Source organism: Leptidea sinapis, chromosome 17, assembly GCF_905404315.1.
Source record: "Leptidea sinapis chromosome 17, ilLepSina1.1, whole genome shotgun sequence".
In the NCBI taxonomy this organism is placed as follows: Eukaryota; Metazoa; Arthropoda; class Insecta; order Lepidoptera; family Pieridae; genus Leptidea; species Leptidea sinapis.
Window position 1 is genome coordinate 4,249,958 of NC_066281.1, and position 24,165 is coordinate 4,274,122.

The 24,165-nt window shown below is 34.4% G+C and overlaps 1 protein-coding gene across 1 annotated transcript in view; it reads left to right on the forward strand.

Moving 5' to 3' along the window:
- LOC126969215 (dual specificity calcium/calmodulin-dependent 3',5'-cyclic nucleotide phosphodiesterase 1) overlaps positions 1–24,165 on the forward strand; it is a 514,263-nt gene that overhangs the window by 297,528 nt on the left and 192,570 nt on the right. Inside the window, exon 2 of the mRNA XM_050814551.1 lies at positions 14,961–14,993. Coding sequence (XP_050670508.1) covers positions 14,961–14,993 — 33 coding nt within the window. The remainder of the gene's footprint in view (positions 1–14,960; positions 14,994–24,165) is intronic.

Consider the following 24,165-nt stretch of genomic DNA (forward strand, 5'->3'; position numbering starts at 1 on the left):
TTTCTGAAGGAATCAATTCTGAAAAAATAAATACCTCTTATGCTCTTATTTAGTTATCGACATTTTTAATGCCTGGAATGTAATGTGTCTATTGTTAAAATTCCGGCAGGATCTATTATATGCGAATATATTATACACAATGAAAGTGGAACAGACTGCTTAAATTATTATATTGTCATCGGTTCTTGTTAAGTTTTTTTTTAATTATATTAAGGGACGAGGTGAGCAGGACATCCAGCTGATGGTAATTGATACGCTCTGCCCATTCCAATGCAGTGCCGCTCAGGATTCTTAAAAAACCTCCAAAAATTCTGAGCGGCACTACAACGCAGTAATGCCTATACATTACTGCTTCACGGTAGAAATTGGCGCCGTTTTTGGTACCCATAATCTAGCCAGCATTCTGTGCAAAGGAGCCTCCCACTGGCATGCAAGTGTGCAAAGTATCAATGCAATCCGACATTTAAAAGTGGATGAAAATTGTTTCCGTTACAGACACAGGTCAGGCTAATAAATGACAAGGGAAAAACACTAAAATAATTAACTGAGAAATTTTTAAATTATCATTTTGATACTCGAAAAATATTACACTATAGCCTAAAATAATACAAAAATATCATATAATTAATGAAGAAAATATCTTTAATCTAAGCCACAACCTGAAAGTTGAACAAAGCAAACAAGATTTTATAACGATGCGTTACTCGAACGGTTGGCTCAGTTGGTTAGAGCGCCGGCACGGAACACCAGAGGTCGTGGGTTCGAGTCCCGCATCGTTCATAATATTTTGTTTTTCAAAATTTTATTAGTGAAAATATCTTTGGTTTTGATGAGTAGTACAAAAAAAAATATATTACTTTTAAATAAAACACTTTTAAAGGATTAAAACGGTTGGTTGGTCGAACCGGAAACCAAAAGTTTTGGTAAAATAGAATGGATTTCTCCCAAGACTGGTACGTGAAGCCATCAAAATTAAAAAACACCCAAATTTCAATAGACAAGATGGTCTAAAATTATCTAACACCTGGGATCCAATAATCTTTAAATTAAAACCCATAACTACACATACCAAAAAAGAAGAGGACACTGTCAGTAAATGTTGCCAAAAACCATCTGTGTACAGCAAATACCACCTCCGAGGAAATAAATGGCGCTAAACTTCATAATGCCAACTATGACAAATACTATCTTTGACTCACTTCATCTACGGTCCCCCTGAAAAAGAGATCTGGAAAGGTCTTGAAACGTCGGGTTAACTAAAATAAAAATGTAAATTTTACGCAAACATCTAATGTAAAATCGTTACAATTACACGCGTTTTAATCCTTTAAAAGTGTTTTATTTAAATGTGTAACACTCGCGTTAATCAAAGAAAATACAATATATTACTTGTATTTTACTAAATTAACAGGAAAGAAGTATTCAAAATCAGTAAATACAGGAAAAATGCAGTATCCATCATTACAATATGTAAAAAGGTTATGTTACCTACTGCCACGTGAAATGGATGGTTTCTATTGCGTTTCTAAATAAATTAGTACGGAGTAAATAAGCTAGTTATACATACATAGGCTGCACTAAAAGTATCGGAAATGGAATATTTCCACTGTTCCTGTCATATTAAAATCTTGTTAATTGAAAACTCCATGGTTTTAAAAATCGAATACCATTTTTTATTTAAAAAAAGATTCTCGGACTTGTCACAAGGTCTTGTCAAACTTGTTTAGTCATTGAGAAAGTAGAATTGACTCAAGAAATTTTTAGAGCCATGATTTATTATATTTGACTTTCGAAGTGGTTTAACACCAAAATGTGTGTTGACCGGATGATTTTTGCATTTGGTGATGAAGTCCCATCCAAAACCACAACTCGTATGCTAGATATTATCAACATATGCGCATAATGAACGAAATGAATATTAAGATTGCGACATCGTATTTAATGCGTCACCTAACATCACGATCGAGCTCTAATAAATTATTAATTAACACTATGTTTTGATTAACACCACGTCAATTATAATTAATACCCTTTTTGCATTACTAATGGCCTTATCAGCAAACACAGTTTTATATTTTTAGAAATTTATTATATTGAATTTATATGACCTACACGAGCTTTTTTTTGTGCCAATAAGGGACGAGATGAATAGGACGTTCAGCAGATGGTAATTTATACGCCCTGCCCCATAAAATGTACTGTCGCACAGAATTCTTGAAAAACCCAAAAATCCTGAGCCGCATTACAATTGCGCTCTTCACCTTGAGACATAAGATGTTAATTCTCATTTGCCCAGTAATTTCACTAGCTACGGCACCCTTCAGACCGAAACAGAATAATGCTTACATGCGTTTTGGTAGCCATAATCTAGCCGGCATCCCCTGTAAAGAAGCCTCCTACTGGTAAATGCCCTAAGTCGCCTCTTGGGCCTGGGATTTCCCTATTCTTTTTATGTCCCAGGGAAGCACAGGCCAAACTAGACTAGTTAAACGAGCCCAGTAGATAGTAGCCCTGAGAGAGCCCCACTGAACTCTGGTGCAAACATAATAATATTATATAATTATGTTGAATATTAATATTTTTTTTTCAGAGCCATAGATTTATATATTGATTATGCTTAACTATGTTAAGTACATATTTTGTATTATATAAATCCTTTTTTTGTACAATATATGCTGTACTTAGTTGAGGCCAAGGTAGATGAGTTGGAGCTTAAGCCTCCCAGGCTTCTTTAGTCCATGTGGTTGGAGAATTAACATCTTGTCTCAATATATATTTTTTTTTATTATAATAAATAATTTACAATATCACAGCTTGTACAAATCATAAACATATTCAAGTTTTACCGTGTGCAAGGGTCGTCAAAATATACAATATTATTTAAATATTTTAAATAGAAGTTTAGTTTAATATTTAAAATATCAGTGAAAAAGGAAACAACTTAAAACTACAAAGAAACATTAATTATGTAAGAAACTACTGCTTACACAAACGAAAAACATTACAAACCAAAGAATTTACGATTACCCTCAATGTTAACAATACAAATATAATAATAATATGTACGTCTTTTTTTATCATTTGCCATTATGTATCTTTGTGTCCTTGACGGGCGCAATTGTGATGCCGTTGATAATTTTGGGTTAAGTTAAAAACCCTGAGCGGCACTGCGTTGTAATGGGCAGGACACCAACGTTATACTTATCATAAAAAACCACTACCAGGCATATCCCTCGACAAACCTTTAGTTCGGTCTGAAGTTGCCGCACGCTCCTGTTTGCGCGGATAGATTCCACATTCACTCTACTACATTTCTATTCGCAGCAACGTCAGAGTGAACTAGAAATTTAGCAGAGGTATATAACCTTTAACCTGAAATAGGGGCATCGATATAAATTGAATTCAAAATACTTCAAAGTCCAATACGAAGCTACTCGTGGTATATAGGTATACCTTACCTAATTGAAATTGAAGTCGACAGCGAAATGCTTTTCCGATTGGTATTAGGAATGAAGTTGCAGCATGAAGTTTGTATACATAATAAACTTTGAACTTCTATTGAATTGAAAGCTAATCAAATAAATCTTTGAAAGCCAATGGAGCCGGAGCAATATCAGATTACCTTTTTCTTATTTCCCGAGTAGTTTATTGATTAAAAAGTAGCCTATGTCCTTCCCAAGGCTACAGACTGTTACCAATTTCTACACTACTCTGCGTGCTGCCAACTTAAATATGTAGTAAGTGCTATTTGGCACTCCACTCACGTATAGTCTAGTCATGATAGTAATATCATTAAGATTATTAAGATATTTTTAAACGATTTGTTCAAATTAATTTGAATAAAAGACAATCTTCACATTACATACACTGTCAGCACCAACTTTTTTAAGAATTTGCTACATACCAGTGGGAGGCTCCTTTGCACTGAATGCCGGCTAGATTATGGATACCACAACGGCGCCTATCTCTGCCGTGAAGCAGTAATGTGTAAACATTACTGTGTTTCGGTCTGAAGGGTGCCATAGCTAGTGAAATTACTGGGCAAATAAGACTTAATACATTATGTCTCCAGGTGACGGACACAGTTATTGTAGTGCCGCTCAGAATTATTGGGTTTTTCAAGAATGCCGAGTGGCACTGCCTTGTAATGGGCAGGGCGTATCAATTACTATAAAATGTATCAATTATTTTGAGTATCGGAACCTACAGATATGGTAGTAATTAACATTAAATTATCAAACTAACCTTATCGGGGTTTGTGAACGGAGACTCAAGTCGTAGAGAGCCAAAAATGTCTTTAACCTATATAAAGAATACAGTTTCATCAAAATCCGTTTTGTAGTTTTTACGAGAAATAGCAACAAAAATCCTTATATCCCTACAAGCTTTCGTATTTATAAGAGGAATAGGGTTAATATTAGTTACTTAGTTAGAGTTAAGCATCCCACATCATCATCCCACAGGAATATTACCATAATTTGGGATATTAAGTAGGTTAATCCATGGTGACAGTCCTCCATATCATATTATATTAAAATCGGTCCAGCATCAAGAAGTAACAAACAAATAAACACATACACACTCACATATTTTAATATTTCAAAAAAAAAAATAGGATTTAAAGACTAGAACTGAAGTTCTACTTAATTAAAAAATTGAATGAATTAAAATTATATTGGTGTAGAGAAATTGCATGCTGAAGTTAGTTTGAAACTGTTTTGAATTTCGAAGTATGAAAGTTTGGTAATTTGGCCCAAAATTGTGGTTTCAAGTCTCCAACAACAACCCTTCCTTCAATTAAATTTTATATGCGAGTATTTTATTATTAGTTTGAAATAATACTGCTTAATATGAATTGATAATTTTGTTGAGGGAAAAGTATTTTCACATAATATTATAGTTTGTATAAACTTTAAAAAAAAAACTCATAGGATGTGCTTATTATTTGTATCTGGCGAGTTACATTTAAATTTAAACGAATTAGTAAAATCTTGTTACCAACTTTTTATCATTCGATTTTTATTAAAAATTATAAGTCTCAAAAATAAATAAATAAACGCAAGTCACGAAAAATATTGTGACGATTATGAATCTAATATAGTGGAAGAGTAGCACAAAGTTGATTTGTGAAACGGTGTTGATCCAGGAATTTCGATTTTAAAGATGCACTTCGGTCTGGTCATCCTGTTATAGACAAAATGGACGCCATTTTTGAAATATTTGGGCAAGATCAGCATACCATTAGTTACGCCATAGAGAAACAACTAGAATTGACCACAACAATGTTGCGTCATTTGAAAAAAAGCTAAGTAGAGGAAAATGCTCGACAATATGTTCATTACAAGGTCGTACCGCCCCAGATGTATCGACTATCGGGTTTCTACTGCCAACCCCTAATGTTCAACCACCAACCTTCCTAAATCGGCAGTGCCCCAGGGCACTAGATTTTGAGATACACCAAAACCGAAAGTGCCGTACGGCACCCTACTCTCACACTAAGTTCTGACCGTTATTTTGTTTATAAGATAGTTTATTTTGCATGGTCTTATAGCTGTTTTCAATAGCCTTCTGATATACTCACTCAAGTCATTCTAATTGTAAGCAATCTATTGCTACGCGTCAAATAATACGCATTGACAGAACGCTGCGAAAGCGCCAACATCACGCCGATCAGAGGCATACCGCGCGATCAGTTTTCCCTGAACGGAAAGAGTAAAGCAAGAAGTTGAGAGAAAGCAACCTGAATAAAAATCAAAATCAGTGAATCGATCAATAAAAAGGATGTGGTCTTTTATCACGATAATTCTAGACCAGAGACATCTTTAGCGACTCGGCAAAAATTAAGAGTGTTTGGCTGGGAGGTACTAAAGGCAGGCTTATACCCCTGACCTTACAACTTCAGATTTTCACCAGTCTCAGTCTCTTCAGTATTCTTCAGACAGTGTCAGTTTAACATAAAAAGAGAACTACCATAGTTATGGCAGTTCTAAATACACTACGATTAGTTAATTGTAGTATATTTTTCATCAGAAGTTCCAAAATTACACAGTAGTTCAATCATGTCACTACCCCCTAGATGGCAAAAAGTCATCGAACAAAATAGTTTTTAAGTATTGTAATTAAATATAAATAGCCTTAGATGGATCGATGATCTAGTCAAGATAGCCGGAATAGGTTAGATGAGAGCAGCGAAGTACTGAATGCAGGAGATCTTTGAAAAAAAAAATTAAGTGTTTTTGAAAGCAGTGGTGACTGGTTGATCTGCAACCAGTCGTCGCTGCTCTCGCTATATGTAAGAAAGGCAACGACCCTCCATACGACATCACCACAAGCATTGAAATATGCGAGCACGGCGAAGCCTGGCTGTTAGCGTTGATTTATCAAATTTAAAGCATTTAAGGAGTCCCTCATTGTCATAAAAAAGTAGTGTTTTGATAATCATTTCTGAGTATACGTTTATATTTGACTAAGTAATTATATCTGGTATCGAGGAGAACTCAATGACAGATGAAACACAGTTCATAAGAGTTGCGAGGTACGGCAGTCTCTCGCGTTGCCCTTCCCTGCAAAACACCACCCGCTACCCGCTAACTACTTAGTACCCCGTCCCCCGCCACCCTCTGTCACGCCGTGGGACGGTCGCGCACGAAGTTGTCGGACTCTAGTTTAGCTGTCTTTGCAGCCTGTATGTAAATAATATATTTTAGAAACATATTTTAATCTTATACTATTATTTATTGTGATGTTTGAGAAATAAACGCGTGTATTAATTTATTTTTATATTTATATAAATATTGTCTTAGAATAATCAAAACAAATGCTCTTCACTATGAGACCGTCGACATTTTGTGATATCAGGGTACGTCCCGCACTATGCCTTTCATGACATTGATAGATGAGCCAAGGGCTTGATAGCTGATAGATTAGTGCGATCTCGCCGCATATATCTATATGCGGCAGATTTTTTCTGATTTGTCATATAATCACTTGAATTATGAAATAAATAAACTAAAAGGCATATTCATCTAATTGGATTTATGTTAAATACAAGCCTATGTACCGTTAACTGTTTACTGTCGTAGGGGTGATCGTGATGTGAGGACAGGTTTATAGGTTTTAGTCACAGATAGTTTATTTAGACACAACACTTGTACGCGGTACAGATTTCGTTACAGTACCGGTTGCAATTACCACAGATACCTATAACATAGCTAGCGAAACATAATGAATAGGTAGAAATTATTTATTCAAACAAAACAAAACTTATAACTATATTAATAATACTATGACTACATATAATTAAAACTATCATTACGGGGAAGCGTACCTAAAATACTGGCAGCATTTCCGCGTTGGATAGCTAGGCTTATCCGTTGACCGAGACAGCTGCCAGCGCTTGGGTTTCCAGTAGCCTTATTGAGGCGCGAAGATAGTATTTTGAACATTCTCCGCGCCTTTGGGCCCCACGGGCCAAGTGTCTTGACACCAAAGGGCACAAAGATGTATGACTCACTGAGACTAACATATTTGCGACGCTTGCCGTCTTCGGCAGTCGAAGCAGCAGCCCCAGCACCAACTGACGTAACTTGGACATGAGAAGGAGCCAGAGCCCCGTGCCCAAGCCACCAGTGTCATACCATCATGAATAGGTTGATCTCTACCTCGGAAACTCTGATCACGCGGCAGGCCTCAGATCAATGTGATTTTGGCGCTCTCGCAACGTTCTGCCAATGCGTATTATTTTACGTATAGCAATAGATTGCTTATAATTAGGATGATTTGAGTGAATGTATCAGAAAGCTATTGAAACAACCGATAAGACGTTGCAATCTGTCGCTACATAACTGTTTGAAAAATTTCTTTTTATAACATCTATTCAAAGAGAGCTAAGTTACCTGTAAACCGGGACATAAATAGTTTTATAATCCTAAGGGATTAAAGTTGATTTGAATTGAGAATGTGGATATTTTTAGTTATAGTTTTAATCACCAAAGTGATCAATCACGGATATATGAACAAGTAACAAGTTGAATGAAAAGTGAACCCAGCGCGGACCATAAACTTAGTATAATAGCGTAATATATAAACATTCTCCTCATTACGGCGAGACAAAACTTAATGTTCATGTGTGATAGTTTTACAGATGTGTTAGTGAGTTAGTGAAGTGTGTTTTGCTTTTAGACAATCCCTATGACACATATTGATAAACAGCGTCATCTCGTCGTCAGCGTCGTCTCTCCGTGTATGTCACAGCCAACTTTTTCAAAACTATAAGAACTATACTGTTGAATCTTGATAAGTAGATGTATTCTGTGAACTGCATTAAGATTTTCACAAAAAAATAGAAATTTTTTTTAAGGTTCCCCATACGTAAACTGAAACTCAGTTTTTTTTTTCTTCGACTTTCTCTAGCAGAAAGATGAAATGAAAAAGATGTATGTACAAATTAAATTAACAAAATACTCCTAAAATTACGGATAAAACTATATTTAACGGTGACATTGTCACTTAAATACAATCCAAGCTAGTTTGATATAAATGTACACTGTTGGATCCCGTGGGATCTATATATAAAGAGGAATTTATTGCTGACTCACAGTTAGAAAGTCATGTCATGTGAACGAAGCGGACCTGTTTTTGATTGACACGTAATCTATGTAATTGACATAGACACGCTGAAGGTTTATAGAGTTGCTAAAGTAACATAATCAAGAGTTCTTGCTTCTATATTGTAATGTAGAGTTTATTACTATGTCACAAATAGCCTTAGATTAAGGATTGGACTCCACTGCGCTTCAGCTACTTACCGTACTGCCTATGAACAATAGCTTTTTTATTATGGCAACTTTATATTGTAGTGTGCATTGGCATCTTTCAAATTTTGGATTTTTAATACGCTTCGTGTTATTTTACATTGAAATTAATAAAAAACAAAATACTTACTGATGATCTGTGAATGTGATCCCAGCGTTTTTCTTATTTCTTATAGTATTATTTTTACAAAGTTTTACTACGCAATCGGGCATTTTAGTTCCAATTATTAGCAAATTTCAACAGAACATGTGGCACGTCAACGTCACACATTGTTCGAGACTGGCTCGAGTACGCCCATTTGGGCGTAGTATTAGTTACCGCACTTTGTGACTGCGTCTGCGGCATCTAGTTGGAGCGCAGCGGAGCCTAATCCTTAATCTAAGCAAATAGCCCTTGTAGCTTAGTACTTTTAGAGAGAGTTTTGGTTGCACAGGATACCAGAACAGATCCCTAATATGTAGTATTAGGTATTTTTGGTAGTAGTAGTAGTATGTAATATGTACTTTAAAAGTAGAGGTATTTAGTGAGTATTGGATATTATGTAGATGAGCATTCTTTTTTGTTATTTGGTTGGTTTTAGCGATAGGCTTCGCCTCGCTTGATTTCTTAAATGCCGCAACTTTTTCAAAGTTGTGGTAATTGTAAAAAGAAAAGAATCTTTTTCACATTAAGTCGTTAACCTACATGAAGAAAGTTATTTGATTTGATATTATTAGAAATGTAATTAGTGGGAATTTGCAACTTATCTCAAAAAAACGATCAATAACCTTATAGAAAATGAAATTTACTTTTACTTCTAATACCTATAATAATATTTTAAGACCCATTCCAGAAAGTATTTTTAAGACCTGAAAAGAATGGGCGCAACAAACTCACAAGCACCCTTCTTTTTTTTTCATAAAATTATGGTTGCAAAGTTATATCGAACAATAATTAAACTTATTATTATATAGCCTGAGGGCTGTCGCTTCATTCCCAATCTGTGGTATCATGAAGAAAATCATTTATGTTATAATAACCTTTACCACACAAACGTTTTTTAACAATCCTCTTAAATTTCGTAATACAGTTATTATGTTCGAATTGGTGTTCCAAAAAGGTATAACAATGACTTTAATTTTTTACTATAAGTGTCTTTTAATATTAATAAAACCCAAAACTTGTTAAATATTAGCAAAAAAACATCAACTTAGCATAAAAATCTCAAATAGAAATCTCGTAATGCACTCAATTTCATTGAATGTATATTTTGTGAGTCCTGCCTAAGCTTCAATAATAACCCTTATATCAATAAGTTTCTAGTTATGTGAGAGTACAGTACAGAATAAAGCGGCTAGTGCAGTAAATTTGCTATTGTGTAGACTCGAATCTATTTTGTGGTAATTGCCCTGTGAACAGTAAACCACTTTGCAAAGTGAACTCATCAGTACACGCCATTTTCACCTCTAGTTGCCAACGTTTAAGCTTACAAATACCTTGCCTTTATAGCAATAAAGGTATAGTGTATCACTAACATTTAATCTGTTAATGGCTATTAATCAAATGACTTTCAGTGTTTCAACATTTTGAGGTGCGGTTCAAGTGGTCAATTGCTCTGTTATGTGAACAAATTGAACTTTATTTTGATATTTCAACCAGGCCCAATACTATTTCAAATGTGTTATTATAATTAATTAAATCTTGATATGGCTGTCGTAACTGTGCGTAATTGTGCCTGTTTATCTATACGAATATTATTAAGCTGCAGTGTTTGTTTGTTTGAACGCGCTAATCTCTGGTACTGGTCCAATTTGAATGATTCTTTCAGTGTTGGGTAGTCCATTTATCGAGGAAGGCTATAGGCTATGTTATTTTTTTTCCAAAATAAGAGATCCGTAATAAAATTGCTATTTTGTAACACAAGGTGTAAAATCGAAAACCTATTTTTGCGTGCGCTGCAAAAACTATTGACAATAGAACAAAATGATGTACAGGCTATAATTACTTACTTATTATTACTTATAAAACTATCGCGTGAATTATACTTTATATGGCAAAACAACGTTTGCCGGGTCAGCTAGTTATTTATATAGTTTATTCTTTATTACTTTTTATGAAATAATGTATTTTATCTACATATTTGTTTGCCATTGTAAAATACTCTATTTGATTGAAAAGAGTGACCGTTCAGTTTCATGAGTGTTCTTCTCACGAGCTCAACTTTTTTCGAACATATAGTAGATTCAGTAATTTAAAAGAAATATCTATAGTGACAATTCAAAAGCGCTTAGTTTAAGCCTAATTGAATAATGTTTATTTGAGTTTGACTTTATCTATATTGGGATGGGCAATCTGCCTAGTTCAACTAACTCTCAAAATTTATGGTAGATCTACCGTCTGTTAGTCGGGAAATGTGTGTGAAAATAATTATATAATTTAATCAAAATAATGCCTCAATAATTCTATAAATTTTCTGTTCGTGGATAGCATTCAATTAGTCTTGCGCTGCAACGGATTGCAACTCGCGATTAACGGCCATTCCCAATATACTATCTTCAGATAGAGATAAATTACTACCTACCTTCTACTGTCAGTAATTAGCTGTCAATAATCTGAAGCTGTCCCAATATAACCGATAAGTTATTCATATCGCCTTATATTGGGACGCGTGAATAGCAAATTCCATACAAACTTCTATCGCTGGTAAGCTATACGTCGTCCCATTGACAGACAGCGTGTACGGATAAGGTGAGTTACCGTCGATAAGTTTATTGGGACAGAAAAGTCAATGACAGTTGCGATTTTTATCTCAAGTAAGAGATAGACTGAATATAGTGAACGGCCGCTATACACTATTATACGTAGAATGTATCGACTGTTTTTTTTGCATCGCACTCTCTGCGCTTGCGTTTGGTAACCAAAGCAGTCATTATTCTAATTCTATAAACGTTTTTGTTTTTTCTTCACTATTCTTTTTAAGTTAACTCGAAGCCGGTAGTTTTTGGTAGAAATTATTCATGCAGACCTTGGAATTTTACTCTACATACTTCTAATCAATTTGTTATGTTTTTAAAGTGATAAACCTCACTTCTAGGATAAATACACAAATAAATTTGAAAACAAAATATTATAAACTATGTGGCACACGACCTTTCCAGTTCCGTGCGAATGCTCTCCCAACTGAGCCAATCGTTCGAGTTACGTATCGTCATAAAGTCTTGTATGCTTTGTTCAATTCTCAGGTAAGATTAGATCCTGTACTACAACTGTGTCGTGGGTTCGAGTCCCGCATCGTTCATAAAAATTTTGTTTTCAAATTTTATTTGTGCTAAATACTTCTGTCTTATCACGTGGAAGTCACAAAGGTTTGATTGTATCTTATGCCGAAGCTAGTAGTAAATCATATCCAAATTATTACGAAAACATTTTTTGTTTACCGCAGTAAAATAATACTTCAAAGTAACTTTCCAGTACTGAGTTATGGCACACACTAACAGCTATGTTTGTGTAAACATAGCGGTAACCCGTTTATGTGTTAACGCAATATGAAAAGCAAAATTAGATTTTATGATCCTAAGCTATCTAGGTTGTTCACACACTTGGCTTAATGTCTGTATTTGATTGGGTAATAATGCCACCGCAAATTTAAATGTGTTGCTATTGTTGGAAATTGTGCCAATGGAGTTTTGATTGGGTTCCTTTAGCTGCACTTTATTACATATAATTTACATACATAGTCTTCTTAATAATGCAAGCGTTACTCGTCAATACTTAAGTCTTCTCAATCTTCCTCTATGGATCTGAAACGTAGACGATCCGAATGGCAGAGAGGAAAAAATTGACGCGTTTAAGATGTGGTGTTGGATGTTTCGTGGACGAATAAGAGAACAAAACAAATCTATCCTGGAGAAACTTCCCATTGGCAATGAATTGTCCACAATCTGCTATCAAAAGATCTTGGGGTATTGTGGCTACATTGCCCAGCACCTTCCCAGTAATTTAGACAAATACCATCTCCGAGGCAACAACTGGCGCTAAACTTCACAATGACAACTTTAACAAATGTATATATATATGTATATATATGTCAACCGCAGTCCCCCTGAAAACGTGCTCCTGCAAAGGTCACACGTCTCGTTAAACAAAGAATACCTTGTGTTAAAAGTGCAGTTACAAATACACGCTTTTTAATCCTATAAAAAGTATTTTATTTAATTAAGTACCTGGCTTACAAACAGCTAATGAACAATATTTTAATTTTGTAAAGTAACCTAACTGGGACATTTGCAGACATTTTATGGCGCTACAGCGATTCTTTATTATAACAAGGAAAATGTCCTTTTATGTTAATTAAAGTTGTTTGATGCATTTGAAAAAAGAAAGAAATTTGAATTTTGACTACTTTCTAAGGTAATTCACTGTATCTGTACTTCAAAACACACCGATATGACTTAGGGACCTTCAAGAAAAGCACATACTCCCACCTTAAAGGCCGGCAACGCATCTCTTGGCACATGTTGTTACGGATGTCCATGGGCGGCTGCCACACCTCTCCCCATCCCGTGAGTCTCTTGTCCGTTTGCCCCCTCTCATATAAAAAAATAAATAAAGATAAGCTAATTAGCTAGGTGGAAAGCGTCCTTAAGTTCAAGGATACAAAAAAATGTGGGTTTGTATCATGCAGAGTTATCATGGTTTATCTATCAAAAATGTACCCAACACGAAATTATTATGCATGGTATGAGGACTCTCACTATCGCGATTAGACCCTTAAATTACGTCATCTTCACGTGGCTGATTACTCTAACCAGCCCAGCTCCTTCCAGAAGTACAGAACTTTTCTGTGCAGTTTTCGCAAACTTCTCGAATTGACCTAGTATTTTCCAGGAGTCTCGTCCATTGGTTGGCCATTCCTTTGTATTCCAAGATTGCATGAGTGACCATTTTGTTAATTTTAAAGTGATATCCCTTACTTCGGGGATAAATTAAATTAAAGTTGTAACCAACATTTATGAACGATGCGGCACTCGAGCCCGCGACCTCTCGTACGTAGGTCTAGTACATAACCATACGTCACTCGAATGGTTCAGCTGGAAGAGCGATCGGACGGAATCCTGTAGAAAATCTGTTGTATTTGACGAAGTTTTTGAATGTTTATTTGATAGAATCAATATTCAAATAAAATATGAACGATGCGGGGCTCGAACCCACGACCTCTCGGGTTCCGTGCGAGTGCTCTCCCAACTGAGCTAACCGTTCGAGTGACGTATCGTCATAAAATCTTGTATGCTTCGTTCAATTCTCAGGTTATGGCAGAATCAATATTGTAATGGAAACTTATATCAAAACTCATTATTGAAATGGGATTTTAAAAAAATACTTTACTTTATTTATGGAAAAAGAGGACAAACGAGCGGACGGGTGGGTCACCTGGTGTTAAGTGATCACCACTACCCAAATTTTCTTACAACACCACAGGAGAGCAATCAGTAATAAAAATAGATCTATTAAATATAACAGGTATGTTGCTATAATTTGTCAACCACGCATTCTTGAAATTATACAATAAAATAGTTACAAAAATAATCGAAGAACGAAAGCAATTTTTACCGATTAGATAATATCATAACATTAACACTAAGCCGTCTAATTACATTATAAATTATAAAATTGCAGATAAAAAGTAGTAGTACCCAATGATTGTGTTAATTAATTCTTCACATTGAGCAGTTCACGTTTGACAGGTTGTGAAGCGAATCTTGTCGGGTGCTTTCGACCTCTCCTACACACCAGTGTTATGCCTGGCTTGCTAACACCGGCAATACCAAATTAAAACCTTTTCAGGTTTTCTCGCGTTTTGCCCAAACGTACATACAAATAGATAAAAGTAATTCAAGCTACTTTTTAGCTTCGTTTTATGTTAAAATACAGCACATAAATAAAATTAAATATTCAACGTACAGAATTTAATTTATTACCATTTATAAAGAAAAATTAAATAAAAAAAAGAAAATTAAGATTTAAATGTTTACATTGTATGTTACGTATAATTAACTTATTATTATTTTATTATTAAAATAACAGATTGTGCTGCCCTTAGCAAATTATTACAATATTATGAAACAACATCCAGAAAAGCTTTAGTAACTACAACCTTTTTGTTTCAGACTATAATTTGGAGGACAAAAATAATGAATTAGGTAGGTTTTATATAACATAGTGGTGGTGGTTTTAATGTGGTACTCAACTATTGGCTTACCTGTTACTAATGTTAATTAAGAAGTGTATATAACTAATATAATATTATAGTTATCACGAGTTAAGCTTGATAATACAAACATTAAACAACGCTATTTTATGCATGGTTACTCCGTTATCCTAATTTAGATTAAACCTAAACATGAAGTTTAAATAAGAAGATTAAACTTAAAGGTACGAAACCAGTCAAGGCTGTATCATAAGGCTGTATAAGTTAATACAATATTTATGTTTAAAATAATCGCTAGTGTGGTTTTATGAAGACACGATGCAAGTGTAACTTTGTTTCACAAAATGACATATTACTTGTAATATTAAAACAATATATGTAATATTTTTTTTAACTGATTACCTGAGAGTTGAACAAAGTAAACAAGAGTTTATAACGATACGTTACTCGAACGGTTGGCTCATTGGTTAGAGGACCGGCACGGAACGCCGGAGATCGTGGGTTCGAGTCCCGCATCGTTCATAAAATTTTGTTTTTAAAATTTTATTTGTATATTAACTGGAAGAAAACTACTTCTTTATAAAAATTTAAACATTAGGTGATAAAAAACCATGTGGAGTGTGGGGTTCGAATCTACTCTCTCTCTCGGTAACCAGAATTTAAATCTAGGGAATTAGACCACGCGGCCAAGCTAACTTGAAAGCAGTAGTTGAAATTAATGATACAACTTCACCCCTACTACAATTGGCCGATTGTATTACGATATGCGATAGATTGGCGAACAAATATGGATTTAGAAATAATCAATAATAATGAAAAAAAAAAGGATAATAAAACACTGAATCATTATCCTTTTGACATTTATAAATAGATTTGATTAATTGTAATCTATATTTTTGCTGCTACGAAATAACAGGTGTGAATTCTCTATGAAATGCCTTTTGATGGGCTTAAATTTTCCGAAAATTTACCTATAATTTACTTTAATTTAATGTATATTTTTTTATACTATAGGAAAGTAGATATTTCAACAAACAGAAAACACACCAACTATTTGAAAAAAAAACTGATAAAATAACGGGTGAATTTTCGATTCAAAAAAAGGGTTCAGGTTCAGGTATATTTAAGTCATAATAAGGTGTAAGAATAAATATTTCAATTCAAATAAATAACAGGTACTTGAGGCATGAAAAGGTATTTTTTCATAAAATTTCGTGAAAAAATGTTTTTTTTTGCAAAAGAAAAATATAAAACCAAAACTTGGTTTTTTGAATGTTATGTGAAAAAATTGAAAATATAGAAATTGTCGATCTTTTTATTACCTATACTTTTGCAATATAACTTTTTTCCATGGGACTTGTAGTTTTCCTGGAAATCGAGATAAACCGTTGTTCACCCTTAAACACCCCCCGTGGTAGACAATTATTGTAAAACTTTTATTTTCTAAAATGTAAATGGCAATTTTGTGTCAACAACATTGTTGTAGATATAATCAACGGTCGAGCATGGGACTCTATTATAAAATGTCTAAATATCTACTAAAAATCCCCGCGAAATACATCCTTAATGTAAGCACTTTTTTATCATCTTACTAAGACTGAAATCCGTATATGTCTTAAAGAGATCTCTAAATAATGTACACGAAAATTTTGTTTTATATATAAACATTGTTTAATACCGAAATTATATTTTATAATGTTACCCATTCAATTTCAATACCTTAAGCAAACTTATTAATCCTATATACACGAACCCCGCTAAGAACCTCCATAGCCGCTGCCTAAACAAGAACCCCTGAATACGGAATGAACTTTATAATATTATCCATAATTAATCCTTTCAACAGGTCCCGTATAATTCTAAGTTCACGTTAAAATTACTTACTAAATTTATATTGTTTTCAAACAAATTGTGTTCATAAATAAATGTAAAAACAATTTGAAGAGATACAACAATATTTTGTAAATTCGTTCTAAAGTTTTTTTTTGTAGAAATTATGAAAACATCGTGTCAAGTTGACTCGTGTAAGTTAGTTGGCACTACAGCAATGCCAACTAACAGTTGGTAGCATCATCACGGTAGACGGTCGTGCCCTATATAAGTCAGAGCGCTAAGTTCGAATGGGCATTACATATTGTGAATTCTAAGGGGTAACACTGCCTTTAATGTATTAAATATAATAATAATCATTAGTGGAAACTGTAAAATACAGATATTTCAAGATATTTTAAGAGCGTTTAAATTACCAAACCCTTCGCCGTAAATGCCATTCGAGTGAGAGCATTTGAAAACAATTTTCGAGTATATCACGTCTCCTTGTCTCGTAGCGTCGTATAGAGGACGCAAGGATTCCAAATCAGACCAGATCTCGATAGAGCTAAAAACCTTTTTATGAGAAGGTTCAACCCCTGTGTTTTGCATTATAATACAAATATTTTTATTAAAAATAGAATATAGAACCACTTCATCATCAGCCGGAAGACATCCACTGCTGGACAAAGGCCTCTTCCAAAGATCTCCACGACGATCGGTCCTGCGCTGCCCTTATCCAATGTATTCTTGACCAAATCGTCGGTCCTTCTTGTTGGGGGCCTACCAACACTGCAGCGTCCGGTACGTGGTCGCCATTATATTTATCATATTATCATTTATTGAAAGTCAAAAACTAAACTAAAACAACTAACTAAAGATTATAAACTATGGTCCAAAAATAATAAACACAAAAGTTCCATCATCAAATCCGTCCTATTAATCAGTACATAGCCTTCCAAACGAAATATAACGATGTTGACTTACGGACTGTTAAAAAACCTTCCTCCTTTTTTGAACTCGGTTTAAAAGAGAAGAACTTAAGCGTGTAACTAAAAACGTGTGTTATGTGTTTTATTAGTCTATAAAAATGATATTAAGTATTTACCTATAGCTAAACTAGTAATAAAATGTCTTTGACTATACTATTTGTATCTGGTTGGTTTTGATCATATTAGTGACAATTGAAAAAAAAAAGAAACAAAATAGTAAAACACAATATATACAATATCCAGTAATTTTAATTTGGTTTGGTGTACTTTGTTTAGACCAAACGCGTGGTTTAATTTTGGTTATTCTTACTTATATCGAAAGTTCTTAACCTTTCAAGAGTAGGTATACGAGGGCTGCACTAAAAGTATCGGAAATGGAATATTTCCACTGTTCCTGTCATATTAAAATCTTTCTAATTGAAAACTCCTTGGTTTTAAAAATTGAATACCATTTATTTATTTAAAAAAAGATTCTTGGTCTTGTCACAAGGTCTTTTCAAACTTGTTTAGTCGTTGAGAAAATGGAATTGACTCGAGAAAATTCTAGAGCGATGATTTATTATGACTTTCGAAGTGGTTTAACACAAAAACAGTGTGTTGACCGGATGATTTCTGCATTTGATGATGAAGCCCCATCCAAAACCACAATTTATCGCTGGTTTGCTGAATTTCAACGTGGACGTGTCAAGCTCAGTGATGATCCCCGTCAAGGTCGTCGAAAAACTGCAGTCACCAAAGAAAACGTTGATGCTGTGCGTAAGCTGATTGAGGAAGATCGACATGTGACATACCGCGAAATTCAGGCATTTTTAGACATTGGCATGAGTCAAATACAAATAATCTTGCATGAACAATTTGGTGTAAAAAAGTTGTTTTCCCGATGGATACCGCATTTACTCTGTGAAGAGAAAAAAGCGGCTCGGGTTACTTGGTGCATCAGAACTCTCGAAAGATTTCACGCAGGATCCTCAAATGCTGTATACAACATCGTATCAGGTGACGAATCCTGGATATACGCGTACGAACCCTAAACAAAAAACCAGTCGCGAGTTTGGGTGTTCGAAAATGAGTTAAGGCCAACAAAAATTATTCGGTCACGGAGTGATGCAAAAAAAATAGTGGCCACGTTCGTCTCCAAAATCGGCCATGAAAGGCATAAAAAGGCATAAAAGGCATTTATTTTCTCAAAATTGATTCCTTTAGAATTCTTTTTGATGTCATTAAATGTTGCGACTATTCCTCTTGATGGACAAAGAACGGTTAATGCAGAATGCTATGCTAGCATTTGTTTGCCACAGGTCGTTTCTGAACTCCGTAAAGAGAACTGCAACCGCCGCAGCATCCTCCATCACGAAAATGCGAGTTCTCACACCGCGCACAGAACAAAAGAGTTAGAAAAGAGAGAGAGCAAGAAAACATAGAATTATTAGACCATCCGCCGTACAGCCCCGACCTAAGCCCTAATGATTTCTATACTTTCCCTAAAATATAGAATAAATTGCGTGGATAGAGAATTTCATCACCTGAAGAAGCTGTGGACGCCTACAAAACAGCCATTTTGGAGACCCCAACTTCCGAATGGAATGGTTGCTTCAATGATTGGTTTCATCGTTTGATAAAATGTGTCAAATTTCGGGGAGAATACATCGAAGAGCAATAAATACATTTTTAAATAGTAATGTTGTGTCACTTCCTTGATTCCCGATACTTTTAGTACAGCCCTCGTATATAATATATGAAGAGCTGGTTTTTTCTTTCGGTTATACAGCGAAAACTACTTTAAATCAGCCAGAAAATGTCCACTGCTGGACAAGCCCTCCATCAAAAGACCTCCACCATTCCGGCGATCTTCCATATTTGTTTTTATGAAAATTTTTAATGTCATGAAAATAAGAGACAAGACGAGCTGGACGTTCATCTGATGGTAATTGATACGCTCTGCCCATTACAATGCAGTGCCGCTTAGGATTCATGGAAACCCAAAAATTTTGAGCGGCACTACATTTGCACTCGTCACCTAGCTACGGCGTCCTTCAGACCAAAACACGATAAAGTTTTGATATTACTGCTTCACGGTAGAAATAGGCTCCGTTGTGGTACCCATAATCTAGCCGGCATCCTGTGCAAACGAGCCTGCCACTGGTCCATATCGTCCACTTCAGTTCCTCTAAATTACTTATAAAGCTAAGAAAAAAAGCTAAAAAAATTAAAGTCTTAAGGTAATTTATACTTCATAGCAAAAACACAAAGTCAATGACCAATAACAAAAGCTTTTGAAGGTCAACTTAACTAAATGAAGAACACTGTTTCTTCTGAACATTACTTAGCATTTACCGAACAATTGCTCTATTTACAAAGCCTCAAGCTACAAAGGACTATTGTATTTTATGAAACAGGTGTTACTTGTTTGAACAATTTCCATATTATAATATAAGCATTGAATCGCCTTACTGTTCCCAATAGAACTTCACTTAAGTTTTAGTTTGTGGATGAAGCTATTGTGGACGTTAAGTAACTTATTATGAAGTACTTAGCAACTCTGAATGATGATAGAATTATATTCTTCTTCATACATATCATTAAACGTCGAAAAAAATTGAGGTTGACTGTTAACCTTTATTTTGAGCAATGCACGCACACTAACACAAAGTGACATACAAATCGCGAGTGTAAGACGTAGATTGTCACGCACAATACAGTAATAAACCTGGCCTGTTTTCATCGGTTGTCTAGCAGCAAGAGGCTCTATCTAGACGTATAAAATTATCTAAGGTCATACACAAATGAAATTTTATTTTCTTGGTCAACGCGGCCGATATTATAATGCCAGAGGAAACACAGGAGCGTTGCCAGCTTTTTAGGTAAGTGTATGCCCTTTTTTGTAGATACCTATTTCGTATCGTCAATTGGTTTTCTTTCTTAACTTTTATCATCGCGGAACTTTAACATTGTATAGTTATAATGACGGGTACTCACGATTAATATTTTATTAATTTGAAGCCCATATTTAAATCTAATTGCATGAATCGTGGACGCGGCGGGACTGCGGAGGCGGCGAGAAACTCTTGACACATTTGAGAACTTATAGTACATCTGTCCACGTGGCGCCTAATTCTTATCACAATGATAGATTTTGTGTAGCGCAGCATTTCAGTTCTCTTTACAACCTTACTACATTTTAATATCACAAGAGTATTTAACTCAGATTGGTGCAAAAATAAGAAAACACATTGAATAAAATAAGAATGCTTAATACCAACCTCATCACGTTGACGTTTGGCATTCTACAAGAAATTTCTTGCCTAGCACAGACACTTTGGAATCAGTTACTGTCTGCTGTTTTCCCGAACTGATACGACTTAGGGACTTTCAAGAAAAGAGCATACTCACATCTTAAAGGCCAGCGACGCATCTCTGGACACCTGGTGCTGCCGATGTCCATGGGCGATTTCCTCACCACTCCCAATCGCGTCGCATCGTACCCCTTCGCCCTCTCTTATATAAAGTAATGAAAGAGTAACACTGCCCACTCTTATATTTTTTTAATGAAAATAAAGGAAGAGACGAGCAGGACGTTCAGCTGATGGTAATTGAAACGCCCATTACAATGCAGTGCCGCTCAGGATTATTGAAAAACCCAAAAATTCTGAGTGGCACTACAACTGCGATCGTTACCACGTAATTTCACTAGCTACGGCGCCCTTCAGACCGAAACTTACTCAAATTACTGCTTCACGGCAGAAAAAGACACCGTTGTGGTACGCATAATCTAGCCGGCATCCAGTGCAAAGGAGCCTCCCACTGGTAAAAGTTTTATAAAAAACATTACAGAATAACAGCAAATAAGTTCAAGTTAATATTTATTCCACTTTAAATCTTTAAGTTTTAATTAAACTTCATCAGTTATATCATAGGTCTAAATTTGACTCGAAAACAATTCAATAGCAAATCTTCGAATGAAATCAAATAAGAAGTTTCACGAAATTAAATCGGTTTTAATGAATCATATTTTGATGATGAATAATTTATTAAACGGAATTCTGACGAGAGGCTACTTGAGTTGAGTTAAGGCGAGGCTTGGCTGTGTCGTACAAAATAAACAATGTATCATGTATTACATTATGATAATAATGTATTTATAATCTCGATGTTTGAATTTAATTCGGAGCTACCTTTTTTAATCTGTTTATGGTTAATGAGAAATTCTTATCTTATGTTTTTAAATAGATAAAATCTGCACAGAAATAATTGCCTCAAAATCTTTTATCAATGGCAAACTGGGAGCAACGTAGTAAAAGTTTTAATATATATTTATGCAGTATCCTGATGATTGTTTCCAGAGAATTCCTAAACTAATGAACGAATTTTTATTTCCAATATTTGTTTTGTTTAGATATATTTTCTATGAGAGAATTTATTGACAGTTCTGCCTGCTGTAAAACAATTTCATTATGACAAAAGGGAGCATATTTCACAAAATCAATAATGTTATTACTTATTTTATTATTTCTCAAAATTGATTCCATGGAAATTGTCTTTATATCATTTCTAATAATACTACTGCTAGGAAACAAATGACGCATTGAGAACACAAATGAGCTCTGTTATTCCACATTATACACACCCAGGCTGTCCATCCCCTTAGATATTCAGCTGTGGAGTAGTAGGACGACAGAGCGAATTTTTAATAAATCATTCAATTTTTTTTATAGATAATGCCTGAACAGTGGCTGGGACTTTAATATAAAAGTGTATACATTTACCCTTAAAGCTATTATGTATCTTATCATCCAATCTATTCTGGCGATTTTGACCAGATCATTGGTCCATCTTGTGGGAATCCTGCCAACAATGCCTCTTTCAGTATGTGGTCGCCATTTGAGTTTACTACTCTTCTGCCACTTCTGTTTCGCCATCATACGGACTATGTCGGTGACTTTGGTTCTCTTACAGGTCTCTTCATTTCTGATTCGATCTCGCAGGGAACCTCCGAGCATAGCGCTCTCCATTGCCCTACAAAACGGTACCATAAATACTGCGAAATTGTATTTAGCCCTTATTGTAAAGACATCTATGAATGCTTAGAAATCTATATCTTCTACTTTGATATCTCAGACAACATGCAAGGACATTGTGGTGACATAAATGATAATATAAAGTCTATAAGACTTAATCCAAGTTAAGCATTACATTACGCTTGGCTCAATGGATTAATATGAGGATGAATTTCAAATTTCAATCCAAATATTATCACATGCAAAATTAAACTCATGAATAACTTTTAATATGTTTACAATTAGGAATAGTCTGTTTAACAAAACGCTTTTATGTAATATAGCAATTGCTATGATTATTTTATTGACATAATGTTAAAAGTAGAGTGTTTTTGAAAATATTTTTAAATGCAACCTACGCTTTATAACAATAAAATAAAATACATCTTTTTCTTATCACACTATTGCCAATTTAAACTTAATGAAAATTTTTTTCTGTGAAAGCATTTTTAACTATAATTTATTTTTGATTTGTAAGACTTTAAATTTAATGATAATTTCGTAGCAAATAATAATTCCCTTTATGGTGGTCGCATGTTTGTGCGCAATCACACGCTTTCGGCTTTGGCACAAAGACACCAACGTGTTTGAATATAAAAAACTGCAAATACTTAAGATCCTGGTAAGAATAATGGAACAGGCACACTGCACAAGTGTGCAAAGTTTCACTTCAAACCCACGTTTTAAAATGGATGAAAATCATGTTTAAAGATTTCAACACACAATTATATTCACTGATAATTTTTATTTTAACTATAGTTAGATGTTTTAAAATATGTCTGTGCGGAGGAGTTCTTCCTGTTAAAATAAAATTATTTCACTTGGCTTATATTGTACTACTTCTTCTATTTGTTCTGTTAATGTGTTTAATTAATTTGTATCTTACTGTGTGTACTGCGATTTACTGTATTGATCTTTTTCTCTCCTTCTAAGTAGGAAAATTCGTTAATTAGCTGTTTATTTTATATTCAGTAATACATATTATAAAATACCATTAGCTGTAAGTTTTCCTTAAATTAATAAATAAATTATATTAACCCATTTAATGGACTTTATGTCGCTATAGATGAAACTCTCCATATTTTAAAACAATTTTCTATTTTAAGCGTTTCTTTTTTGTTTTGAAGACACACAAGGTATTACTTAGTATATATATCCTCTTTGAATGATCGGTTCTCGATATGTGTGTAAACTACTTCAAGTGGGTGAAAATCATATTTTATTATTCTGTTACGTAAAATAAACATACGGACATATATAAGGCGATGTTTATATAAAGCATATTAAAAGGAGTGTGATGATTTTAGAA